Below are 25,347 nucleotides of genomic sequence, written 5' to 3'. Positions count from 1 at the left end.
TTGTGTTACATGTGAAGTGGCTTGAGTGAACTAGAAGTGTGTTCCCTTGATTGAAATCACTGCCACTCACCTTTCGTAATAAAAACTTTAATACTTGGATACCAGTTAAAATCTAATTTGGAAAACGTCATTTGTATTGCGGCAAAGAAACAGAAGTGGGTTTCAGCTGGGGCGTGGCATATCCCGAAGATGAGGATCTAGTGTCCAGTGCTCCAATCCTGTGTTGATTAAATGCTCCGCGATGCGTATAAATCAGTTTTAGGGGCAGGGAACAGTGGGGTTGGTGACGCTATGACCGCCTTTGGTTGTGGTGATCTCCTCTAGGCGCGATTTGTGTCGGACAACACCCGGACAATGCAGCCCACTCCTCCCTTGGCGAAGGCCTTCTCGTGCCACTGCAGCAGGTGGCCACTGGAACCCTCCGAGGGGATTTCGAAGCCCCTATAGATGTACTTCATCAGCACGTCTATCAGGTCGTTCTGGTCCAAGGTGTCGATGGCCTGGTCCATTTGCGTGGACTTGATGGACAGCAGCACCCGCAGCGTGATGTTCAGGGCGTGGTCCTGCAATGCCGTGGAGGATTAGCTGTACAGGGTTCTGTATATGACTAGGTGCGGCTACCCACCTTCACATTCTGGTTCTTGCAGCGCAGCGGGGCATTCTGCAGCGCACTTAGCAGAGCCTCCACGGATTTTCCCTGCGTCAGCAGCGTCGTAATCTCGCTCTCATCCGGGCCCGCCGCCGCGCTGTCCACGCCGTCATCCTCCCGGAAGTTGTCCTCGTTGTACTGGTCCACATCGATCTTGCGGAACGCATTGCTGGACGTGTTCTTGGCCATGTTTTCGCTCGTTTCCCACAACTTTTCTTCACAAAAATATGAATCACAAAATCCGGCACGGCAAAACAGATGTGTGGCAGTGTGGCCGAACTGTGAAATATACCAGCTGCAGTATTATTACCCGTGCACTAAAAAATGTACAGGTTACATCAAACCACGTAAAACATGAATTTCGAATCACCTGCGTAAGCAAGTTGAATTTATAGAAACTTTAAAACTGCCTAGCAATTTTTTGAATCCCGGTTTTGCCCAATCCTATTGGATTTGTAGCTTAACGTTTTTGATTGGGAGCTTAGTATTTATTACTTAGTTACTGTTTTTCAGTATATTATGTTGGGGCTTTTGTCCATTCCTGGCCACACTGCAAATTGACTTTGTTTTTGTTTTAAGTGAGTCCAAGAAAATCGAAATTATTTACGTTTAATATATTTTTGGATTTCCCCGGCAGCATGGCAAAGTTCTTGGGCATCAACCGGCTGAGCAAGCTGTTCCAGATCGTCCGCGAAGCCGGGGGACTGAAGCAAGCGTACCTGAAGCTGTATAGGTGAGTCTCGATCTTATATAAGATTGCTCCAATCCTGAAAACCGCATATGTACTATTTTCCAGGAACGATGATCTGAAGATCGGAACACTGGTGGGCATCGACAAGTACGGCAACAAGTACTTCGAGAACCCGTACTACTTCTACGGCCGCAACCGCTGGATCGAGTTCGCCCCCCATGTCAACATGGACTACGATGGCTCCATGATTCCCGCCGAGTGGTACGGCTGGATGCACTACAAGGTGGGTTTTGCCTATAGATGGCTGGACTATATCTTGTCGTACATAACATGACCTTCTCTATACCTTTTATAGACCGATCTGCCTCCCATTCGCGATGGATGCCGACCCAAGCACAAGTGGATCGCGGACCACAGCGAGAATCTTTCCGGCACCAAGGGTAATTGTGCACTGTAGCGTCTTGGTAATCCCACTAATGTAAATCCTCCTTTTGCAGAGGCCTACTACCCCTACTCCACAACACCCAACAAAGTGGAGGCCTGGGATCCCAAGGCGAAGAAACAGTAGTGTGGTGGTAGCTTATAATTAATTTTAAATTCAAGTGCAAATGGCTGCGATTGAAAAGAACACCGGATCGAGTTAATAAATCCAATTTTGTTGACTTTGCACTCGAAGAGCATTTGAGGCAGTGGATGAACTATATATCTTTATCCAGAAAAGTGAAGCCCAAGATCCCTTTCAATATTATTCAAGCTATGATAACCACTTTGGTTTTGTGTTTATCTTTATTCAATCACAGCTAGATCATATAACAGAGTGATGCAGCTACTTTTAGCAGGACCTATTACTAATATGTACATACAAAAGCTTTCTGCGCCTTCGTGGCGCGTCGTTGAGAAGTTCTTAGGCCTAATCATAGCTGGATTATATCTAGCCAATAGTTGTCCTCCCTATGCTAATACTCCTCTTTGATGGCGACCTTTTGAGCCTTCTTTGCCCGCCTCTTGTACTTCTTGGCGGTATCCGCGCACTTGGTGGTGATGGTGGCCCGAATAACCCGCTCCTTGCCGCCCGTCCGGTTCCGCACACAGACCACAATGTCGTCTACCTTGCGCTGGTCCAACTGGAGCTTCGGAGGTCTTTCGCGACCGTAGAAGGCGGGCGACGGCTTCCCGGTCAGCGTGTGGGTTGCCAACTCATCGCTGCTGAAGACAACGCAGAGGAGGCACCTCGTGGCCACCGGGGCGTTGGTCCAGAAGACCTCGCCGTACTGATGTGCGGTGATCTGGGTGCCGTTGGGTCCCAGTACATACACCGCGCTGCCATCCTCTTTTTGCACTCGGTGCGGGTACTGCACAAGTGTGTCCTTCTCGTCCTTTTCGGAGGCGGTATCTGGGATATGCGATTCCGAGGAGCTGGTGGACATGTGGCGCGGTCTCTTGGAGGGCGGTGCGGGTACATCTTCGGCATCGTTGTCGTACCGCTGATTGAGGGTTTTCAGCATAGAAGTAAGACGTCCAAAGAGTTGTTCGTAGTGGTGCTGACTCTTCTGGATTTTAGCCACCTGCTGCTTAAAAGATTCCTCCGGGCGAGGCAGTGGCTCCACCGTGGGTTCGATGTTCTTAATGCCCCCGGACGCGGTCGCAATGGCCACCAACTGGGCATTGATGACGCGTCGTTTGGGCGGAGAGCTTCGGCGGACAGGCACTGCCTTCACGGGAACTGGCTTAACTGGCTGGTTGACCTTTATGGGTGGTGGCATTTGGATCTGCAGCTGACCCAGAGGCTTCAGAGTCCGCTGGCGCATCAGCGTTTGCTGGGTGGCCACCTCGTAGTTGATGTAGTTCTCGATGTCCATCTCCTCCTGCTTCATTATGGGCCGCGAGAGCAGGCGGTAATAGTAGGGCACGAAGTTCGGCGCAAACTGACTCAGATAGTGGTGATATGGGTGGGAGTACTGGACACTGGGAAGGATCGCAGTCTGCGGATGAAAGAAGTGCGGCTCCGTTCTGCGAACGACTGACATGCTGAGTACCGGAGCCTCGCTATTTGTAAGGTTAGGGCACGAGTCCTGATCGTACGGACGAAATCCGCCGGCCATTTGCACGCGGATTTGGCAACAGGTAGCGAAAAAAGGTTTATTTCTGGCAAAAAGTGCAGCTGGGCGGTCGGCTTCCTTGGCTTATTTTGCGAATTATTCGTTGGGCAAATCGGTTTTAGAACCGTGTTTTATGGCCCGGCTTAAAGGTTATTGTTCCTTGCGCCAGATGGCAATCCTACCTGAGAATCCGAAGATTTTACAGGGCTGCCAAGGTCGCCGAAAAGAGACTATTTGCAAACGATAATTGGGGAAAAGAGTCCAAAATATACGACTTTAAATTTTACTTAAACTGGGAAGTCTTAAAACTAGTTAAACGCATATGGAAATATTTGAAACTCGCGTGGCATCAAATTTACATTTTTACATCCACGACTGGTAGCTTCTAAAGTCTAGTCTTAAATAAAACATATGTATGTACATAATGTTTTAACTTGAAGAGCTGTGACTTGAAACATTACATCCATTAATGTTATTTTGCACATTCCAAATGCATCACAATGGACGACATACCTGGCGGAATTCCAGTAGACTTACCCTTCAATAGGTATACCTTCTAAAATGGAATTTAAGGGTGTTTTTTTTCCGATCAGAGAGCATTTGAGCGTTGAGTTATATTCCAAAAGGATCTCCGTAATGGAAGGGGTTCCCAATACATTCAAATTGCAATGGATTACATGCAGTCTGTCTGGGTCCTGAAAACCGGTTATTTACAAAAAACCAAAACCAAGGACAATAGTCCTTTTGGGTTCTAGGAACTGGGAAATGAATTCTTACACATTCTTTTGTTACATTTACTTTTTTCTCTTATTTTCTGACCTTCGCTTTAGTGCAGAATACAGAATTTAAACCAAACGGATATTTTGAAATGGCAGAGTTTTAAGAATAATGCATTTAAAATGTTTTAAAGATTTAACACATTAAATTTGCAATATTACCATAAACTTTAAAATCATTCATTCCAATTTACCTTAATATGGAAATATTTTTAAATACGTGCATTTCCTTTTTCCTTACTTATTTGCATATTTTAATGGAAGCTTATATGATTGTCATAATAATAATAAGATAGATAATAAAATAAATAAGATACGATAATTTCATAAAAATTATTATTTTCATTTCAAATGATATTAAATTAAGCATTTAAAACACTCGCGACTTCCAACCGATAGTTTTAATGAAAAACATTTGCGCAGATCGACAACTCTGGTTGCATTCAGCAGCAGCAACAACTACAACTCTGGCTCTGGTTCCCGCGCAAACCAGAAACCCATGCGAAAACGAAAGTTGGAAAGAGAAGACAGCTGGACTTGGACTAGTTGGGAAATAGACGGGGTCCTGTAACAGGAACAGGATATCGGCTACCTGGAAGGCGCACACACACACTCGCGCACGCAAGGGAGACGCTCTCTTCCTCTTCCCTGCACATGCGTGCAGTTCGGTTGCGCGTGTGTGCGTGCAGGTAGCGTTCGTGTGACTGGCAACTATTGTTTTGCCTCGCGGGGAATTGGAAAGGAAAGCAGAGGAAGCAGAAGGCAGAGAATCGGTGGAAAACCGAAAACCACCCCTGGAATGCAACCGCTTTTCGCATTCTGCCGCCAATTTTCAGTTGACGCAGATCCTTTGAGGATTGAACATGGATAACGTGAGTAGCTGCAGGAAGTCTCCGCCGGAACATGTTTATCATTTTATCCCATCAAATTGCAGCAATATCAGCGCATAGTCAACGCCACTGCACGCGATGATTCGCAGTCGAGGAGGAGCCAGACTTTGTTTCTGAATGCCTGGTCGCAGACATCTAGCGAGGATTTCGAGCTGCTCCGCAGCATCTCCGCGCCGGATCCCCAAGTGGAGGCCGAGAACAGGGCGCTCCGCGATAAGGTACGCTACTTGGAGGCCAAATTACAGCAGCACACGGATCTGCTCTCCCAGATTCATGCCACCTCCGCCAGGATGCAACAGGCATCCTCCCTGCTGGCAGAAAGTGGACCACCAACGCCGCCCGCTGTCCAGAGCCACCAGATCCTCACGCCACCGAGCTCGGTGATATGTGCCCCCACGCAGAATCCACAGATTCTGGATTACAAGATCATCTCGGCCCCCGACGATGCGGATGCCATCGAAATTCGCCTGGCGGCGGAGAGCCTGAACAGTCTAAGCACCTCAGCGGATTCTGATCGCCTGGAGATTTGCCTGGGCGACGAGAACCAACAGCAGAGCAATCACCATCATAGCCAGCAGCAGTACAGGATTAGCAGCGGCATTAAGAGGGAAGATGTCGAATCCTTTGGCACTCCACAACAGTTCATCAAACGTCGCAAGCTGCAGGAGATTCAGTTGCAGGAAGAAGTCCCGCGGCAGAACATCAAACTACCAGCCAAATCCCAACTCAAAATCCGTAATGGCAGTCTCACCGATCTCAACAAAAGCCAACAGCAGAACATGGACAACGTGATGGTGTCCATTGGCCCGAACAACACCTGTGTGCCCGCCAGTGTCTTCGAGAACATCAACTGGTCGGTTTCCTCGCTGGCCACCCGAAAACTACTGGTTTCGATTTTCGACCGGGAAACTCTGGCCACCCATTCGATGACGGGCAAGCCGTCGCCCGCTTTCAAGGATCAGGACAAGCCCCTCAAGCGGATGCTCGATCCGCAGAAGATCCAGGACATCATCTTTGCAGTGACGCACAAGTGCAATGCCAGCGAGAAGGAGGTGCGCAATGCCATCACCACCAAGTGCGCCGACGAGAACAAGATGATGAAGATCCAGAACGTGAAGCGACGCAGCAGTGGCATCAAACACGAAAAGGAGAACATTATATAGATGCACTAGTTGTAGTTTGTTAGAACTTAATGATTAATGTTTAGAATAGCACCAAAAACGGCGGTAATGCCCGCTCAAACTCACAGATATATGAAAACAATCCATAGATAGTAGAGCACTACATTGAACTAACGTGTAGAAGATTTTTGAAGATCTCGAAGATGATTTTACCAATCCGAACCAAGATTAATTGTGGTTTTGTTTTTTAGTTAAGGGGTTCTGCTGGGTAAGTGGGAAAGACGTTTGCGTAGAGGACACAGTGCCTGCGTTCTTTAAAAAGTTAAAATCACTTTTAAAAGTTCTAATTCGAATTAGATAAGCATTTCAGCACTTTTTGTTGAAAGTCAATTGGCGCGAAAACTGGATACATTCAAATTGAACGATATACCAAGAACTGGCCACCCTAATAATTAAATCGCCAATGTGCAGCGCTGCCAGACTTTTCTTCTAAACAGCTGATGACGCTCTGCCGGCTTTTTGGCGGTATTGTTTATAAATAAAATTATCCTATTAAACGGCATCCAAAAATGTCCTGAATGGCGTCTGAATCGGACAGCACTACATCCTGTTTTGTTCCACATCTGGTCGAACAAGTCTTCAAATTATATCGGAGTAAAGCAGAGTCCAAGTGCCTAACAGAAGGTGAGAACTATTGACATGGAAAGATCCCATAGTAATGATACAGGATTTCCAATTTAGAGGAACGTGGACAGTTCTTTTACGATCTATCCACCTTATTAGGCCAAGAACTGGTTCTGAGATCACTGCACCTCCTGGACGACCACAACTTTGCCTTCTTTCACGCCAAAAACAATCGATCCGTGTGCGTGGTAGAGATTTCCAAGGGAAACGAGTTCTTCCGGTTGATTCCGGGCGTAAGTTTCTGCAAGTGCGAGTTCTTCCAGTGCCACGTGCTACAGTTGCCCCGAGGCATCCTTTACCACGACGTCCCCAGTGGCCAACGGGGCATTTTGGAGGATTGGAGCGAGGATAGCTGGGTGTCCTTTACCTGCCAGCACATCCTGGCATTGCGGCTTCATCAATTTCTAAAGCACACGGGCCGGAAAACCAGCGAGCAGATTCTTAAGAAGGAAGATATCAAGGAGCTGCAGAGGGACGTCTTTCGGGACTAGGATGGCTGATGTGGAGCCATCGCCCTACGGCGACTGCAAATTCGTCGCTCGAGTGGAGCACATCAAGACTTTAACCCAGGCCATCAAGTCAATCTGCTTTAATGATGTAAGGATTAGCTCGTAGTCTCTGAGTTCCTATACCAACTTTATTTGCTAAAAATCACTTTGTTTATCTATCAGTATGGCATGCTGCAAGTCTCCGAAGATGGCTTGCGCATCACCGTGGAGCAGGGCAAGTCCATCCAGGCTACGCTTTTCATGCCGCCAGGTGCCTTCATGGAGTTCAGTGTGCAGGACTTCCAGTGCTTCGGTCTAAAAATGAATGTGCTGTCCGAGTGCCTCCAACTCTTCGGATCCGCCGACTGCAGCATGCGGATGATGTACAGGGATAAGGGCGATCCCCTGAGGATCATTCTCTATCCACACGACGACGATGATGTGAGCACGGAGTGCGCCATCAAAACTATGGACTGCGATGAGCCAATCGACTACGATCAAAATCTGAAGGATCCGGATCTAAATGTTATTTTCGTGCGCGGACCAAATCTATCGAAGGTGTTCCACGAACTGGAGAAGTCTGCGGAGGAATTCGAGTTCGTGACATCGCCGAACCGACCGCACTTTAAGATCACCACAGTTGGGATCATGCAGGCGGTGTTCAGCGTCGAGGTGGCCAAAACCAGTCCCATGATGATGATGTTCAACTGCAAGCAGACGGTGGTGGCTCGCTACAAGAGCCAGCAGATCCGCATAACCAACAAGGCGATGCAGTCGGCCACCAAGGTGGCCATCAAAACCAACTCCGTTGGCCTGCTGGAACTGCATCTGGTGTTGCAGGGCGATGGCCAGGATGAGATATTCATTCAGTTCTTCATAATTCCTTTGCTTAACACTGATTAAACCAGGAATAGAAGCTACTTAGCTTATAAAATATAGCTTTACATTGTTGTTAAAACCTTAGAAGCGTTTCCGATCGTTATACTTAAATTCGAAGTGAGGCATGATTATGGTGCCCTGCTCCAATGAAAGCAACTTTCTTTGTCAGCCAGATGGCAAACGTCGTAGAAACACCATACAATTTAAATAAATAAATATTTACTTTTACAATGTACTGGTCAGTGTGAAAGTAGATTGAAATACAATCAAGCAGTAGCTGATAAGTCAGCTATCAATAAATATACTTGTGCGTCGAGACATTAGGTTTCCTCATCCACAGATTCACTAATCGATTCCTGGCAGCGATGGTGCCCGAGAGATTCAGCTTCGGCTTGCATCCGATCGATCATTACTGGTCGAGAGCCAGAGGCGCGTGCAGCAACACGGAGCGCGGAAACATGTACATCCTGGTGTCGCTGGTCCTGATCTTGCTCCACCTCCTGGTGCTGCCCATTTACCTGTACCTCACCTGGCACCACACCTACTGGCGCAAGCGGGGCTTGGTCACAGCTCGGCCTCTGACCCTGCTGGGCACATATCCGGGCCTGCTTACCCGGAAGAGCAATCTGGTCCTGGACGTGCAGAAGATCTACGAGTGAGTTACTTTAAATCTCTAATTAAAATGATATAACACTACAGATTCGCTTACGCTCCCAGCAAATACAAGGGAAAACACCGAGCTGTTGGCGTCTTCCTGACGCGACGACCACAGATCCTGGTTCTCGATCCGGAACTGGCCCACGAAGTGCTGGTGGGCAACTTCCGCTGCTACAAGGACTCGCTGCAAAGTTCGTACCTGCGGCATGCCAAGTCGGACAAGTACGCGCGCCTCAATCCGTTCTGGGCATCCGGACAGTCTTGGAGGCGCCTCCGCACGGATGCTCAGGCAGGTATCTCCGGAAGTCGCCTCAGGCAGGCCTATAACATCTGGGAGCAGGGTGGCAAGATGCTTACCGACTACATGACGCAGCAGGTGGCGGACAAAAACAATATCATCGAGACCAGAGATGTGGGTTCTATTCTTTATCAGTATCTTTATCTTATAAATCAATTCTGCAGCTCTGCTTCCGATATACGGCCCATGTGATGGCGGACTTCATCTGGGGCATCGATGCAGGGACCCTAACCCGACCCTTGGAGCAACCCAACGAGGTGCAGCAGATGGCCAGCAGGTGGACCAGTTACGCCTTCTACATGCTGACCCTCTTCATGGCCACCATTGTGGCGCCCTGCAGTCGCCTGTTGCTGCGATTCCGTTTCTACCCCAAGGAGACCGACGAGTTCTTCTCCAACCTGACCAAGGAGTCCATTGAGCTGCGACTGAAGGGTGCTGCTGATTCCACTCGCACGGATTATCTCGCACATCTGCTGCAGCTGCGTGATCAGAAGCAGGCCACCCACGACGATCTGGTGGGTCACGCCCTGACCGTCATGTTGGATGGCTACGATACCACGGGAACAGCTCTGCTTCATGCTCTGTACTATGTAGGTGACAATGAAGTACCCGGTAATCCAATCTAAGATCATATATATTGTAGCTAGCAGAGAGTCCGGCTGTGCAGCAGAAGCTGCGAGTGGAAATCCTCACCAGCATGGAATCGCAGAAGACTCTCGACTTTGAGAAGCTCTCTTCTCTGCCCTTCTTGGAGCAAGTGATCTATGGTTAGTATACACATAGTTTTGTCATTTCAATTGTTTTTTTTATTTTAATATTCCAGAATCCCTGCGACTTAGCAGCTTGATACCGCAGTACACAAAAGTGTGCACAATACCCACCACCATTCAGCTGAGTGAATCCAAAAGCCTGGAAGTTGAGAATGGGATGACGATCATGATACCCAACTACCAGTTCCATCACGATAAACAATATTTTCCCGAACCAGAGACTTTCAAGCCAGAGCGTTTTGATAATGGCGCCTACCAGGAATTATTGCGAAAAGGCATATTTCTACCCTTTAGCGATGGCCCCCGTATCTGCATGGGTGAGTCCTTTTAAGCTTGAGTATAAACATATATTTATGATCCTTCATTTGCATCCTCATAGGTATTCCACTGGCTATGCTGACGCTGAAATCGGCTCTGGTTCACATCCTCAGCAACTTTCAAGTGGTGCGTGGACGGGAAAGGCTGATCCCGAAGGGAGATGCTGGATTTGGGGTCGTTCTGCAGGGAGATGTTAATCTCGAATACCGCCGCTTTTTAAGATAGACTTGTATTAATCAGTTTATCAGTAATCAGTTAATATAATAATCATTCCCTGCTTTCACTGATTAAATATTGTGAAATGATTGGAGCGCATTGATAGCAATAGAATACCCAAGTTTGACTGCAGCTAATCAAAGCCAGAACTTACCTCTCCAACAAAGTCTTATCTGCAATGTACTTGCGATTAAGCCATCGAAAAAAAAAACCACATACGTAGATGATTATAGAATACTGATTAAAATTTGATAGGTCTTGCCAGTGGGGTGCCTACGTATAGAGTACATTTCCATTCAGCGCCAGTTTTCTGGGGAACCTGGTGGGGATCAGATCGATTTTGTGGTAGCAGCCATGTTTACATTAGTGGGTTTGGGCTTAACCTTCGTTCATGTGGCTTTTGCGGTGGTCTACTTCTATCTGACCTGGTACCACAAGTACTGGGATAAGCGGGGAGTGGTCACCGCCGAGCCACTGACCATTTTGGGCAGCTATCCGGGCATACTGGTCAACAAGAGCCGCAGTCTCATTCTCGATGTTCAGGATGTCTACAAGTGAGCTTTTACCATTAATCGGAGATTGTTGAATTCATTTGCTCCTCCAGTAAATACAAGGATAAGTACAGAGCAGTTGGCACCTTCATCACGCGGCAGCCGCAGCTCCTTGTTTTGGATCCCGCGCTGGCCCATGAGATTTTGGTGGACAAGTTCAGTCACTTTCGGGACACCATCACCAGCAGCTTCGTGGGCCACAATCCGGATGACAAGTACGTGGCGGGTTCGCCCTTTTTTAGTGCTGGCGAGAAATGGAAGCGACTGCGCTCCGAAAATGTGGGCGGATTGACGCCCAGTCGACTGAAGCTGGCCTACACCATTTGGGAGCAAAGTGGCCGGAAGCTGGTCGAGTATATTGAGAGGGCGCGGCGGGAGCAGGGCGATGTCATCGAAACCAGAGATGTGAGCACCTAGACCGGTAGTCCATTCAACCAAACTAATGTCACTCTTCAGCTAGCCTATCGATTTACGGCCCATACGATGGCGGATTTCATTTGGGGCATCGATGCAGGCACCCTCAGTGGCAAAGTCGGCGAGATCGGAGCCTTCCAGAAGAACTCCACGGATTGGGCTGGCCATGCCTTCGGCTCGATGATCCGCTTCAACAAGACTATGGTGGCCACCTTCGTGCGAAAGCTGTTCGCCATGCGCTTCTTTCCCAAGGCAACGGATGAGTTCTACCTGCGACTCACCCAGGATGCACTGAATCTGCGGCTAGGTGGCAGTGGCGAGGGTCGCACCGACTTCCTATCCCATCTCATTCAGCTGCAGCAGCGGGGCAACAACATCCACGACTCGGTGGGTCATGCCCTCACCGTTCACCTGGATGGATACGAAACCTCGGGAGCTGTGCTCTATCACATGCTCTATTCGGTTAGTTAATTTCACAATTTTCACTAATACATATAATCTATTATTATATATTCTATATCTTATCAGTTGAGCGAACACCGCGAAGAGCAGGACAAGCTGCGCTCGGAAATACTAGATGCCTTGGCCTCCGAGGGCCATATCAGCTACGATCAGATCAACAACCTGCCCTATCTGGACCAGTGCTTCAATGGTAGGTGCTCTTCCCAGGAGAATGGCAATCTTTACTACTTCATTCCTTTCAATATCTAAAATACATTTTCAGAATCGCTTAGACTGACCACGCCCATTGGTTTCTTTATGCGTATCTGCACCAAGCCCATTCAGATTGATGTGGGAGCTGATAAAACCGTAGACTTGGAACCCGGAGTAACCGTAATGGTTCCAGCCTATCAGTACCATCATGACGATGACATCTATCCGGAGGCTAGTGAATTCCGGCCGGATCGGTTCGAGAACGGAGCGGCGAGTGTCCTTACCAAACGAGGATGCTTCCTGCCCTTCGGCGATGGTCCTCGTATTTGTTTAGGTGAATGAATTTGGCTATGGTTTTCATAAGAAATAATAATCTTAATCTTGTAACACTCTTATTTTGCAGGTATGCGTGTGGGTCAGCTGAGTGTCAAGACGGCCATTGTGCACATCCTTTCCAATTACCAGGTGGAGCAGACGAAGAAGGTGCCCCTGGGTGCGGACACTGGAATGGGTATCTTCCTCAATGGCGCTGTCGAACTCAAGTATACCAAGCTGCAGAAATAAAAGGTAGCGTTTATATTCGTAGTTCTCCTCTAGTTTTTTTTAATAAAATTTTTGGTCATGTTGCATAAGTGCAGTGGGCAGATGTTGCCTTCGTATGAGAATTGCTGCTGGCTTTTCGCTTTTTGTATTTTGGCGCAATAGTAATTTGTATACGAGTGTGCCAGTAAGTGTGTGTTGGTGTGTGTGTGTGTGTGATGCAAGTGTGTTGGTGTGTGTGTGGTGCAAGTGTGTTGGACTTTGGGGGCAACCGCAGCAAAATTTAATTTAGCGCAAACCGACCGCAGACCAACTGACACGCCCCCTTTCGCATGCCTTTCTCCAGCTTAGCTTGACTTCAAGCTTATTCAAATAAAAAAAAGAAACTAATCACTATTATTAAAGAATTTTCATATATTTTAAGTATTTTCTAAATTAATTTTTTATGGTGAAAAGCTTTGTAGAATGAACCTTAAACTATAGTTTGAGTATACTATACTATAGTATATGTTTAACAACGTAGCTAACTTTCAAACTAGACTCCATATTCCCTAGACTTTTTCGGAGTGTATCAATGCGCCTTCACTGCAGGCACTTTCATATTGAGCGACCGCATGCAGTGGACGGCGTCGAAGGACGAAGGACAAAGGACAACACCGATCCCCAGCCACAATGCAGCCGCGTGTGCATGAGTATTGTGTTGCAGCGCGTTTTCCTCGCTGTTATTTACATTACTTTTTGCTGCTTTTTGTTTTGCAACAAGCCACAAAATTTCATTTGAGCTTTGCAATATGCTGCATTTAAATGCGCTCGCCATCGAAGGGGGAAAATATTTGCCACAAAGTGAATATGAAATTTTATTTGGCCCCATAAGTCGGCAACAAAACGCTTTATCTATTAGGCCATCCACACAAATTGCGGATTGCTTTTCGACGACACTAAGGCTGGATTTCTGTCACCGCAAATATTTGGATTGCATTTGAATTTTGATATATTTGCGAGCGAATTGGCGGACTGGGATCAAAGAGTCGTAAAAAGTTAATGACTGGCGCAGTTAACGCGAAAACGAAATAAATACTTGAAGGAAGATTTTCATTTCCTTTCGTCACTGAGAGAAATTGGCTAACAAAAGCATAAATTATTAATAGGTCTTTCGCATGAAGTCGAGGTATCCATTTTATTTATTTATATTTTATTTGGGATTACAACATCCCTTTTAATTGGCTTAGGCTATAAGCTTGTTTCACCAGCTCATTACAGTTTTTGTGCGCAGTGTGGAAAGAGGGCAAAGTCAAAGCCAAGGCCTTCGTTTCATGTTGCAACAACACGGCCAAGATAAGCAGTGAGAGGGGGGAGAAGGGCGGGAGTGGCGTGGAAAAACAGGACTTTCCACAGGAGGCACTTTTCCAGAGTGGGAGGCACAGGCGGAGGAGCAGGCTTCATGCTACGTTGGCTTTTATCCAATTTACCTGATAACCGCAAATGAGCGTTAATGGGCAAATAAATAGAAAAGTGCCAACTACGCCACTGCGACGCGTTAACTGAATGAATCCGGCGGAGTGGAGCCCAAAAAGAGGGATACCCAGCCTGCGGCATGGGAGCCCCATAACCATTTGTGCGGCCTGATGCCCTGTCGCGTTTACTTTAGTGCACATACTAAACAAATTTAATGTGCTCGCCACGTTTTAGCGCTTCCAGTGGGCCAAATCATTTAATTCGGGGCGCTTGGGCGCCAAAAATCTTTGATGCTGAAATTTTAAATCCCTAAAAGGGGTTCATAAGTATGCCTTTTTTGGCTTTTAGCTGGTTAGAGCTCATTACGTTTGAATAAATTTTAGGGGGCTACATTTGCCATATTTCTATTTGTTTAAGTTATAAATAATTATGTTTTTAATGTGGTTTCTTGTTCCATATTTTAGTTACCATTTAGTTATTTCATTTAACTTTGCTGCATTTGAAACCATATTACGGCTGCTCTTTAAGCCATTTGAAAATCAGCAGGCTAATTTCTTCCGGCTGCAAAGTGTGGGGCATGCCCCGTGGGGAGTGTTGCCCCTGGACGTTTGTCAGTGGCCCAAAATCTATGGCATTTCCAATCAGCTCCGGTACTCAAACAATCCCCCCCCCCTCCTCCGACGCCCCGAAACACGTTTGACAAATCTGCACACCCTGGCAAACAATGTGCCAAATTTGAGGCGGCTGGGTGGCCTGCTGGGTGGCTTCGTGGACTGCCCAGGATACGGATACGGATGCGGATTCGGAGGGCAGGGGTCACGGTACTCGAGCCTTGCCAACATTGCGTCAACGTAACATTAATTTGTGCACGTTCCATTTGCCAGCGGGTCTCCTTTCGGGTTCTGGCCCGTTCCCGGTACTGGTCTTCTCTTTGGTTCGATGGAGCTGGGGGCAGTGCAACACTTTGGCCACAAACACAACAACAAACACACCAACATGGACACCCACACCACCGCAAACAGGTCCTTACACACACAACTAAGCACTGAGAGAAATCTAGGATGATAAGTAGCCAATTTGGCGATGAAAGTAACTAGACGAACTAAAAGCTCAAAAGCTTGGGTTTATTCCATTTGTAGAACTGAAATTCGATTTATATAAAGATAACTTGTAATTCATTTATTTGTTAACAATTATGTTTCATTTAGAGATTACTATTAATTATGTTTCATTTAGAGATTAATATTAATTATGTTTCATTTAGAGATTAATATTAAACTTAATTTTAGACCCAAGTTCCATTTTGCTTGTGCATGCTGCTGCACATTGAGAGGTTGGCTAAATGCAGGTCAGCAAACGGCTAATGGAATTAGCAACAATTTAACCATTAAACACATCATGTGCATTGGCATGTTGCACATTCAGTTGGTAGATTACTCTTCTCCTCCAGCCCTCGTTCTTGCCACCCCCCCTCCCGCCTATACCCTCAATGGGGCATTGTTTAGGGTCCCCCACTTGGTCTGGTGTTTCAGCCGGGTTCTGTGCTGCTTCTGGCTGGTTAACTTGGTTACAGGGAGCCCGTTGTCTGGCTCGGATGTCGATGGCTCACGCGGTTTATTGGCATTAAATCGGAGCGCCACGTTGCCATTTTGGCTTTGCTTGTGCTTAATAGACTTCGGTTTGCTTTCATTGCATTGCTGCCCTGATTCACCCTGATTTCGCCTGACAAACGTGGCCGCTAATTAAATGGAAATTCGAGCGAGTTCTCTTGCAGCTCTACTACTACTCTCGGCCACTGCTTGTTAGCCATGTGGACGAAATGGTGGATAAAGAACGGCTTAGGTTAAGTATCTTCGGCCTTTATGGCAGGTACTTATTTCACGGTAAGCCAGAGCAAATCTTCCCGCTGAGTTGGCAAATCTTGCTGGACAAACGACAACCTGAGCTTCTATAGTTGATGGCCGAGATGAAGTTGTCAAGTCTTCCAAATAGAACTAGCTTGTTAACTAACATAAATAAATAGAATATAGAAAAATGAAATATTACCCATTTATTGGAATTTCACACAAGCTACTGATTTTTTTCCAGATGAAGCTGTATTTTTATAAGCCATTTAGGTAAACTACAGCTCTATATTTTCATTTTCATCATTTTAACTTGCACAAGGAACTAGCTCCAAAATTAGTTCGCAGCATCTCCGTGCAGTTTATTCCAATAAAAAGCACACATGACTTGAGGCATCTCCCAATTTTGGCCTGATTTTATTTGTGTGTTTCAGGCCGAGATGGCATGAGATGCCTTGGATCATCCGCCCCGTGGGCCTGGTCAGGTAATTTGGGCAGGAAAAATGGCATCATTAGCCCAACAAATTTGTTGTGTGCCCATAAATCGCCTTAAAGTAAGCAGAAAACCACGCCGAATGAGAAAGAGCCTTAAGTGAACCGGGTCAAAGACTCAACTCTTAATTAAAATTGAAGCTGGCCCAAAAAGAGTCAGGCGAAATTTGCACTTTTCCGCGCTGCCTGTTTTCCGACATTTTCATTAGGGAGCGAATGAAAATTAAGCGAATTCTAAATGAAAATAGACAGGAACTTTAGTGCCGTTGTTGCCGCCTTTGTTGCTGTTAGTTAATTCGTTCGCTCTCCACCAGACGTCATAAATCATTAATATGCTAAAATTATGGCTGGAGTGGCCGACATTCAGTAGATGTGGCTCAGATATTGCGAATACGCCCACTTAAGCAGCCAGCGAGCCACAGTGAGCCCTCCATCTGGCCATAAGTATGTGTGGGGCAGATAAAAACTTAAAGAATTATAACTTTGGGGCTTTTGGGGGCCTCCAAGGATGGCCCACGATGACCACAAAAGTAAATAACATGCCATCCACAAGCCGAGGAAGTGAAACAGAAACAGAAAAAGGCAACGAAGAACTGAAAACTGAGAACTGAGACAGGAAGGCGGAGTTTTAAATATAATTTCAGCTTTTGTGCTAGTGCGTCAACATGGAACACGATATGCCAGACTGAAAAAAATAAAGGAGAAATGTCCCTGTGGATTTTGCACAGTGGGGCCAGCATCAGATGGAAAAATGCATGAGCTGAGCCAAATAGGAAACTTAAAAGAAAGAAAGATATCTTAAATAAAAGTCAAGTTGTTACTAATTTAAGCATAAAAGGTTTTAAGAATAGTGGCTTTCATGTTATCGAGTAAAAACTATAGAACAGCTAGCTGGACAACAATGGTCGCTACAGGAAACTGGAAAAAAAGGGCTTGGAATTTCGAATGGCTCCTACGGCCTTGTCAATATTTGCTTCGCAATCAGCAACTACGTGTGCAGTCAATGGTGGGATATGTGCTGCTTGGGGAGCGTGGATGAAGTTTTGTGGTCCTTGGGAGGTCGTAGATAAGGAAAATGCTGTTTGACTTCAAGGGAATCAGCCACAAGATATTGGATACAAACACAAACAACACAAGCCAGCTGCACGAAGCTTGACGGGAAAAATTGTAACTGGTCAACGCACAAAACTCAATTAGAGTGGACTGTGGTGGAGTCCCGGAAGGCCTTGATTAACAGTCTGTCGATATTTGTTTTGCTTTTTATAACCTACAAACTTTGCAGATAATCTGTTGGCCAAAGTCACTTGGGATGAGTGCCTAATATCTCTGAGAAGGAGCCATGGTTGTCCTGGACAATTTGTGCAAGATTATCGCATGCACATCAGGGAGATCAAATATATTTTCTTTTCTTGGAAAATAGTAGACACTTGAAAGTTCAAGGCAAATTGGAAATTAGTTTTTATGCCTGACGGGTTCTGGGAAATGTTCTCAGTTTACCAATCAAAATCAATAGCTGAAAACGAATTTATATTAAGAGTCTTTGAATTTAAGAAAAGATTCAGCTAGGGAATCGTGCGTGAGATACTTGCCACATGGCCACTGCCACATGCAACTTCCGGCGCTTCCTTAATACCGCTAATAACATTGACAACTGTCAACGGCTTCGCGGCAGGAGCTGTCATAGACAAACACACACCCTCTCACTTCGCACCCTGGCAACACACACACTCACACACGCACACATGCATGAGTATATGCTGTCAAGAGCACTGACAACTGTCAGGACATCACACACACGCACACACACAGAGAAATGCACAACAACAGGAAGGACAATTACTGTGGGCCAGTACGGAATTCGCTGTCAGCGCTGGAGGCTCAAGCCGCTTTACTTCTTAACTTTTTTGAGCAATTTTTCAGCTGTTGCTGAATATCATGAACGTGGGTACATATACGCGTTATTGTGATATGAAATGTATACACATGCCTGTGATAAAGCGTTTTTTCCTCATAATTTTGATTCAACCAGAATTTATTCACATATAAAGAGGATTAAAAACATTCAAACCTCTTTTACGTAAAAATTAACGGCAACCAAATATTTATAAAAATCATTTTTACAATAATACTATAGAAAAGTTTAATTGCTAACAAATAATATATCTTGCAAGGATTAAAACATTTTTTGTAGCCAAATTCACTCATATTTGTAAAGGGTATTTACGAAGCTTATTTGTTTGCAGTTTTACTGGCAAAGAAAAATCAAGAGAGCAATTTATGCATATTAAAAAGTGTATATTTCGAGCTACAAAAGTCATAAAGCAAGGAGATCCTTCACAGCTCTTCCATGCGCTGGAATTCATTTTCCTGGATTGCCATTCGCGTTCGCAATTCGCTCTCCCGCTTGCCGCGTTTTGGCCATGGCCAACACTTCCAGCTTTTGTCGGTGCCACAGTTTGCCACGTTGCATGGCAGACATCCAGACGTCCTGCCGCCCAAAATTTAATGCGCCGCGAACTCGGAACTCCGACGCCTGGCGCGGGAGTCCTGTTGTCCTGGAGCCTGGAGCCTGGAGTTCCGGGGCCCGGAGCCATAAATTTTCATGCCCACTGTCAGTGCCGAGTGCGGAGCGTGTTTACTTTGTATGACGTTCTGGGGGCGCAATCCCGCCAAAAAACCACCCGCTCTGCAGCTCAGTGTCATATTTTTGGGCGACAGATCTTACGGAAAGAATTTTGACTGCGCTGTAATGGTGCATTGCTATTACTCTCTGGAATGAAAAAGGATACAAGTTGGGATATAGAGTTCTGATTAATAAATATACCAAAAATCAAGTTAATAATGTATGGCTGTGCAATAGGAACGAATAAAAAGCATTTGTGTTAGGTCTCAATGTCCTTAAAATAAAGGAACTATCTAATGCAAGTTATTCATACGGCTAAAATTCTATCATGAAATATTTAATTTAACCAGAGGTAAGTGCAAGTGTATTTTACCTTCGTTTTGGCGACCAGTGGTTGTCTTCCTTTTACTCTCCTTTTAATTCCATACATATGTACGTTCGCTTTTTTTTGCTTTATTTAAGAAGCATTTTCTGTCCGTTTCATTTGTTGCGACTTTTGTGGCGCTTTACAGTCGTATGAATATTAAATTAAATTTTTTTACCCACCCGGCCATTGAGATTGCGAGACATCTCTAGCCCAGCGAAAGGTGAAGGTGAGCCGGGGAATTGGAAAGGAGAGAGTGCGTATACGTAATGCGCATATTACGTATACGCCTCTCTGCCGTGACTTTGCCTGATAATGGCATACGGGCACAAAGGCGGGTGCCGAGGAGCTGCCACATGTGCAATTCATCAGAGGCGGCTATCCGACTTTAATCAAATGCAAAGTTGACCAAGGACTATGGACTATGGAGCCAGGGGGTAGGGGGCACAAGGACACAAGGACTCCGCTTGACGACGGCTGACGTCTGCAGCCTCAAGATGGCAAATTGTGTCCTCTATGGACATACCGACCTGCAGGGCCAAATGCAGAGCAGTTAGAGCCTCCGGTTGCCGATGGCTGGTTGCTGGTCTCTGGTTCTAGTCCTCGTCCTCGTCCTCGTCCTGGCTGCTGACTGTGTCTGATATGGCTCACTTCTGTCATTTATCTTCTGTTACGGCTCGGAGGGGCGTGGCCTTCGACCATTCAATTCCAGAGGTGCAAGGCAGCGGCTGAGCAACGCATGGGAAACGCATTCGAAAACTGGCAAAAGGAATGCAACATACAAAAATTTTACAAAAATATATATGTATTTGTTCCACTGAAAGTGGAGTATTTAAGAAATAATCCACATTTTGGTTTAATTTATAAATATAATTTAGTACCAATTAATTTACTAATTTTCTTAATATAAAGTTTTTTATAGATTTTCTGTGCTAGTGTATATCTCAAGCCACCACTACCAATGAATCTGCATTGGCTTGTGCATTTTTGAGATATTGTGTTTGAACTTGGGCTTTGGTTTTCGACTCACTTCGCCTTTTGGTATGGGAATTGCAATTGTTGTTGCTGGCAGCTTGACAAACGCACAGACGCCAGGATTTACTGGCACTCACACACACACATGCACACACACGCCGGGGTTCCAGGACGTCAGTACTGGAAATTGAAAAATTTGCACAAATTTTTAGCTGTGCTGCCATTTTGACACCGAGTCGAGTTCCCCCCAGTCCGTAATAAACTTGACACTTCACCGGGCACGCCCCAATTCCCGATCCCCACTTTCCACTTCACTCCCATTTCGAAACCCCCAAGTGCCATGTGCTTGTAAAATTTATGCCCTCTTAAGGAATTCATTCAAAACTCGACAACAAATTGCACTTTGGCTTAACAACAAAAATCCATTGGCAGGGATATTCGATTTGTAACCAACATGGCGCAATTAAAGCGCTGCCCCACAACCAACGGATTTATAATTCGATTTTTGCGCTCACTATTTTTTTTTTACTCTGCGATTTTGGCACCACGTTCGATGACATGTGCATGTGCGATTTGGAATCTATTTTTTGAACAATTATATGACGAATTCGTGTTATGCAAATGGCCAGGGAACGTGCCTAAAATTGCAATTAGTGCAATGGCAGTGGGGCAGCTGCACATTCAATATTAGTAAACAAGCGGGGCTTTTGGCTAACAGAAATCCTGACTGGCCGGCTGCCAAATGGATATTTGTCGCAAGGATAATCGAAAGGCGGCAATTAATGGCCACCGGTTTGGGTTTCCTGCTGCCATTCAGTGCGCGTGTGGTGCCATGATAAGACCCCCGAGGACAGTAATCCTCGCCAGCCGAAATGGCTGACAATTGTGGCCAGTGGGTGGAAGCTGGTCAAACACAACGTTCGTGAACTTTAAAATGGAAGTTTAGTACTGTAACAGTATAATCAAGGAATAAGCGTTGTACTTCAATTGGTGTTTATAAAAAAAAGTTAATTGTGAACCACATAATAACCCTATTAATGTCAAAGGATTTCATTTGGCGCATATGTTTGGGGTCAGGGCTTTATTGATTCCAATATTTTTCTTTTATAACAGCAATAATCATAATTGATTTTATTAATAACATTTAATGGAAAACAATAATGGCAAGAGCCATTGAAATGGATAATAAGGATAATGCGAAATTGTTTCTGTTGCAATAAATTTAATTTAATTCAACAATCAAAGCCGCAAATGCGAAAATTGAGAACCCATTTTTTTGTTGTGCCTTCTTCGTTTTTTTTTTTCCACGTGGGATCAGTGCAAATACCTGTGGCTCTGCGAGAAAGCTAATACAGCAAATTAATTACAAATAATTCGCCCACTGGGTCCTAGGAAAAAAGGCCACCATGTGCTGTTTGTTGTTGCGGCTGATTTTTAATTTATGCGCACCGCAGTTGATTTTCACATAAAATCCGATTCGCAGCCTCGCAAATCCACCGCAACTTAAAAGCTTAAAACGCCGTGCCAGCTCGTCCTGCTCCTGGTCCTGCCATCCAGCCTTCGACTCCTGCCGGCATTCACATCCTGTGGCTCGCTGCCAAATCCCCGACCAAGGCTTATAAATTTTAATTAAAACGCGACGCCAGATGGGAAGATGGGAGTGAGCCCTGCGTGTCCTCGCGTCGCTTATTTCCGCTTACATTACAATTACATTTGCCTTCGGGCCAAGTCGCATCCTCATCCGCATCCGCATCATCGTTGCCAGGGTCATGCAGCCCATTTCGACCACAATCGCAATCACCTGGTCGTGGCTATCGATGGGTGCAGGTGCTAAGCCCGAGGTCACCGCACAAATCCGCATTTGATGGCGAACCGAAGGACATTAGCGCAGCCTTGCCTGTTATGTTCTATTGAATCTGCCAGGAAAGTAAGCCCCTATTGTAAGCAACAGTAAGTTAAAAAGAAGAAAAAAGTTAGAAAAGTAAAAGTTAAATGAATTACTATTTTAGAACAAGCTCTCCCAGCTGTATTAGCTTTTTAAAGTGTTACCCACTTTACAGCATAAATCATCAAGACATAGAGAAAACTTTGCTGTCCAAAAATTTACTTTCTACGCTGGGAACTTTCCTCAATTATTGCCAAAATGTTTGCCCACTCGACAGGGATCTACAACATTTGGGTCTTTTTCCGCAGCGAAAATATTTCGGAGGTACTTCGTTGCACTAATGACACAAATCGGCCTAAATAACAAGTCGCTGGCATTTGGTCAACAAGTGGAGACTGAAGCGGATGGCCAGCATCGTTGCCCACTCAGCAGACAGTTTTTCCTTCAATTTCCAGCCAAAACCACCCACCACCCACGCCCCTAATGAGGCGCAATGATGGGGAACAAGGCTATCTGGCAGTTGGTCGCGAAAAGGAAATTAAAATGCATCCCCAGCTGTGCCAGTGGGCGATCCGGTGGGCGTGGCAGACGGTTGAACACTTGATTTAATCAACTTGATCCGGGGCAAACTCAAATCGCCTTAATTTCGTTTTAAAGCCAGTCACTTGAAATGAAGTTAGTGGCACTTCGCTGTGAGAGAGAGAAAATCTGTGTAATTGCTAAGAAAGCAGAGATTTCCCATCGCTTTCGATATATATATTCTCGTGAAGAGCTTCTTATTAAATGGTAGATTGAAATATTTTTAAATAAACTGTATCAGTTTTTCTAGATGCCAGTGCCTTTAACGTCACATTCTATTTGAAGTGCGTTTTTATGAATGCTCAGATTCAAAGGAAATGTCTATCAGATTGAACGACGATGCCATGCGCCAGTTCCGGGTGGCCAAGGTGTTCCAGGAGACGGACGAGCACAAGCGCTCCATGGAGTTCTCCTCGGACGGATTGCGGCTGCTGCTCTGCGACCACTCCGCCCTCTCGATCTTCAGCAGCACGCGGCAGGTGGAGCTCTGCCAGGTGCACATGCACCACTACCTGCCCGACGTGGCCTGCTTCGCCCAGCAGGACACTCGCGTCCTGCACTCCACCTCAAAGGTAAGAGGCTTTAAAGGAGCTGAGATACACAGAGTGAATGGTAAAAGGGCTGAGAGTCCTGGCCTTTTAATTTAACAAATTGCCGAAATGAAATGAAATCTTTCTCCGTTAATATTAAATGTTCCTTTTCCTATATAACTTTACATATATTTCAAATTGAAAGTTATGAATATTTAAATTTACCATTGACAGCATGACTACTCCATCCGCTGTCTGGATCTGAATACACGTCTCTGCGTCCGAGTTTTCGGTGGCCATGCGAAGAGTGTCCATACGTTGGCCTCTCAGCCTGGAAACGAGCATGTGTTCATCAGTGCCGGGCGGGATGATCAGGTTTACATGTGGGACTTCCGGTCCAGCACTCACATACACCGCATAAAGGAGCTGCGGCGGCCACTGTGCGCCTTTGATCCTGCCGGCTTGGTCCTGGCCACCAGTACGGGTACGGATGGCATTGAGATTCACGATGTGAGGATGCTGGGTGGGGAGCCGTGCCAGAAGTTCGTCTATCAGGTGAATGACAAGGCCAACTGGACGCAGTTGCAGTTTGCTCCCAATGGGAAGAGCCTGCTGCTGAGCACGGACCACTCCTGGTGCTTCAGTGTTTCGGCTTTTGATGGCACCTACCAGCAGTCCTTTACTGGCTATTCGAATCAATCAAGGCTGCCACTGGATGCCACCTACACGCCGGACTCGCAGTTCATCCTTTCGGGAGCGGATGAGGGCAGGATTCACATTTGGCGGGCTGCCGATGGATATCCTGTGGCAGTGCTCAAGGGCAACAATGTGGGTCCTGTTCGTTGTTTGCGCTTTAATCCCAGAGCCACCATGTTCGTGAGCAGCGACCTGCTAATCGTGTTCTGGATGCCCATGGCCAATGGAGTTTACGATTGGGTGGATCGCCTGAAGCCAGGGGAAACCATCTCCATTACGGAGAATGATGTGCAAAAGAAGGCTGTTAGGGTTCCCAGTAAAATTCCTATGCCCAAACCTAAAATGGATATGGGATTTAAAATGCAGACACTCAAAAGGAAGAGAGCTTGCACAGAAGGTACTTTAGTGGATCTCACCGAAGTTCTGGGCAATAAGGACTCCCTGGAAGATGGTGAAATACCCGATGAGTAGGATGTGTACCGATCTCTTTATAGAATAAAAGCAGGGGTTATTCATCAGCTGGCAGTTGGCTGCTGGCCAAAGTTGGCAGACCAACTCCCAGCAGGGGGATCACCCAAACTTCCTGGACAGTCCTTATGCTTTTGAGACACAAATTGTTGAGTTTGGCCAGCAAATTGCACAGCTGGCTGCGTTCTACTCCGAAAAGGAGTTCCCGATGTGGTGGGAAAAGTTTTGGCCAAGTTTCGGCTGTGTGTATATGTGCTGCTGCAGCTTTCTGACAAGCGTTTCATTTAGTTTCTGTGGCCATAAAGAGTTCCCCCCCCCCCCTCTTTTAATATTAATGAAATCTTTTGCCAAAAGCCCCAAAAAAAACAAACATTTTGCCGTTCAAGTTTGTGAAGTTGTAACTCCAATTGAACATGTGGATGATGCTCCAAAACTTTCTTGGGCGTTATGAAGTTTTGAATGCACACAGTGTGGACCTCAGTCAAATGCAAGTCGTACTTAACTTGGCCTAATATGCGGCTAAAACTACATCCTCACTAGTTTATTCACGAGGAGATAACATATTTGAGGTCAATTCAGATATGCTAGGAGAAAAGTGGGGCACTTTGAATATATTAAATACCTGGTGACTGCTGATGTGAATTTCAAAAGGATTAGAACTTTCGTAGCTTAATTACCATTTCAGGCCGTAATACTTTAATGCTGCGGATTTGTTTAGTTGATGAAATCTTCAGTGTTTGA

General features: G+C 45.8%; 9 protein-coding genes across 9 annotated transcripts; 7 read left to right on the top strand and 2 right to left on the bottom strand.

The window, feature by feature from the left end:
• Positions 1-66: 66 nt before the first annotated feature.
• Positions 67-928, bottom strand: LOC6526590 (actin-related protein 2/3 complex subunit 5). The gene is made up of 2 exons (XM_002087662.3): positions 626-928; positions 67-563 (listed from the first exon to the last, which is right to left on the bottom strand). Exons 1-2 carry the CDS (start codon positions 836-838, stop codon positions 321-323), a joined length of 456 nt encoding a protein of 151 aa, XP_002087698.1. The 5' UTR covers positions 839-928; the 3' UTR covers positions 67-320.
• Positions 929-1,169: 241 nt separating this feature from the next.
• LOC6526589 (probable NADH dehydrogenase [ubiquinone] 1 alpha subcomplex subunit 12) lies at positions 1,170-2,009 on the top strand. Its single transcript, XM_002087661.4, has 5 exons — positions 1,170-1,227; positions 1,287-1,382; positions 1,446-1,623; positions 1,696-1,780; positions 1,838-2,009. The coding sequence occupies exons 2-5, from the start codon at positions 1,288-1,290 to the stop codon at positions 1,906-1,908; spliced, it is 429 nt and encodes a 142-aa protein (XP_002087697.1). The 5' UTR covers positions 1,170-1,227; position 1,287; the 3' UTR covers positions 1,909-2,009.
• Positions 2,010-2,107: 98 nt separating this feature from the next.
• LOC6526588 (early boundary activity protein 2) lies at positions 2,108-3,628 on the bottom strand. The gene has a single exon (XM_002087660.4). The coding sequence runs from the start codon at positions 3,440-3,442 to the stop codon at positions 2,297-2,299; it is 1,146 nt and encodes a 381-aa protein (XP_002087696.1). The 5' UTR covers positions 3,443-3,628; the 3' UTR covers positions 2,108-2,296.
• Positions 3,629-4,685: 1,057 nt separating this feature from the next.
• LOC6526587 (protein insensitive) lies at positions 4,686-6,454 on the top strand. The gene is made up of 2 exons (XM_002087659.4): positions 4,686-5,087; positions 5,150-6,454. The coding sequence occupies exons 1-2, from the start codon at positions 5,079-5,081 to the stop codon at positions 6,266-6,268; spliced, it is 1,128 nt and encodes a 375-aa protein (XP_002087695.1). The 5' UTR covers positions 4,686-5,078; the 3' UTR covers positions 6,269-6,454.
• A 261-nt stretch (positions 6,455-6,715) lies between these two features.
• On the top strand, positions 6,716-7,401 carry LOC6526586. Its single transcript, XM_002087658.4, has 2 exons — positions 6,716-6,910; positions 6,968-7,401. The coding sequence occupies exons 1-2, from the start codon at positions 6,805-6,807 to the stop codon at positions 7,399-7,401; spliced, it is 540 nt and encodes a 179-aa protein (XP_002087694.2). The 5' UTR covers positions 6,716-6,804.
• LOC6526585 (cell cycle checkpoint protein RAD1) lies at positions 7,372-8,595 on the top strand. Its single transcript, XM_039370555.2, has 2 exons — positions 7,372-7,507; positions 7,582-8,595. The coding sequence occupies exons 1-2, from the start codon at positions 7,403-7,405 to the stop codon at positions 8,299-8,301; spliced, it is 825 nt and encodes a 274-aa protein (XP_039226489.1). The 5' UTR covers positions 7,372-7,402; the 3' UTR covers positions 8,302-8,595.
• A 39-nt stretch (positions 8,596-8,634) lies between these two features.
• LOC120320568 (probable cytochrome P450 309a2) lies at positions 8,635-10,612 on the top strand. The gene is made up of 6 exons (XM_039370554.2): positions 8,635-8,932; positions 8,995-9,346; positions 9,397-9,822; positions 9,876-9,999; positions 10,056-10,319; positions 10,382-10,612. The coding sequence occupies exons 1-6, from the start codon at positions 8,643-8,645 to the stop codon at positions 10,543-10,545; spliced, it is 1,620 nt and encodes a 539-aa protein (XP_039226488.1). The 5' UTR covers positions 8,635-8,642; the 3' UTR covers positions 10,546-10,612.
• Positions 10,613-10,694: 82 nt separating this feature from the next.
• On the top strand, positions 10,695-12,740 carry LOC6526584 (probable cytochrome P450 309a1). The gene is made up of 6 exons (XM_002087656.4): positions 10,695-11,090; positions 11,141-11,492; positions 11,544-11,963; positions 12,030-12,153; positions 12,226-12,489; positions 12,559-12,740. The coding sequence occupies exons 1-6, from the start codon at positions 10,891-10,893 to the stop codon at positions 12,717-12,719; spliced, it is 1,521 nt and encodes a 506-aa protein (XP_002087692.3). The 5' UTR covers positions 10,695-10,890; the 3' UTR covers positions 12,720-12,740.
• A 10,411-nt stretch (positions 12,741-23,151) lies between these two features.
• On the top strand, positions 23,152-24,728 carry LOC6526582 (WD repeat-containing protein 82). Its single transcript, XM_002087654.3, has 2 exons — positions 23,152-23,484; positions 23,677-24,728. Exons 1-2 carry the CDS (start codon positions 23,230-23,232, stop codon positions 24,607-24,609), a joined length of 1,188 nt encoding a protein of 395 aa, XP_002087690.1. The 5' UTR covers positions 23,152-23,229; the 3' UTR covers positions 24,610-24,728.
• Positions 24,729-25,347: the final 619 nt, after the last annotated feature.

The sequence above is a fragment of the Drosophila yakuba genome, chromosome 2L, assembly GCF_016746365.2.
Source record: "Drosophila yakuba strain Tai18E2 chromosome 2L, Prin_Dyak_Tai18E2_2.1, whole genome shotgun sequence".
Classification (NCBI taxonomy): domain Eukaryota; kingdom Metazoa; phylum Arthropoda; class Insecta; order Diptera; family Drosophilidae; genus Drosophila; species Drosophila yakuba.
Note: the sequence above shows the minus strand (reverse complement) of the source record. Positions and strands in the feature narration are given on the sequence as shown.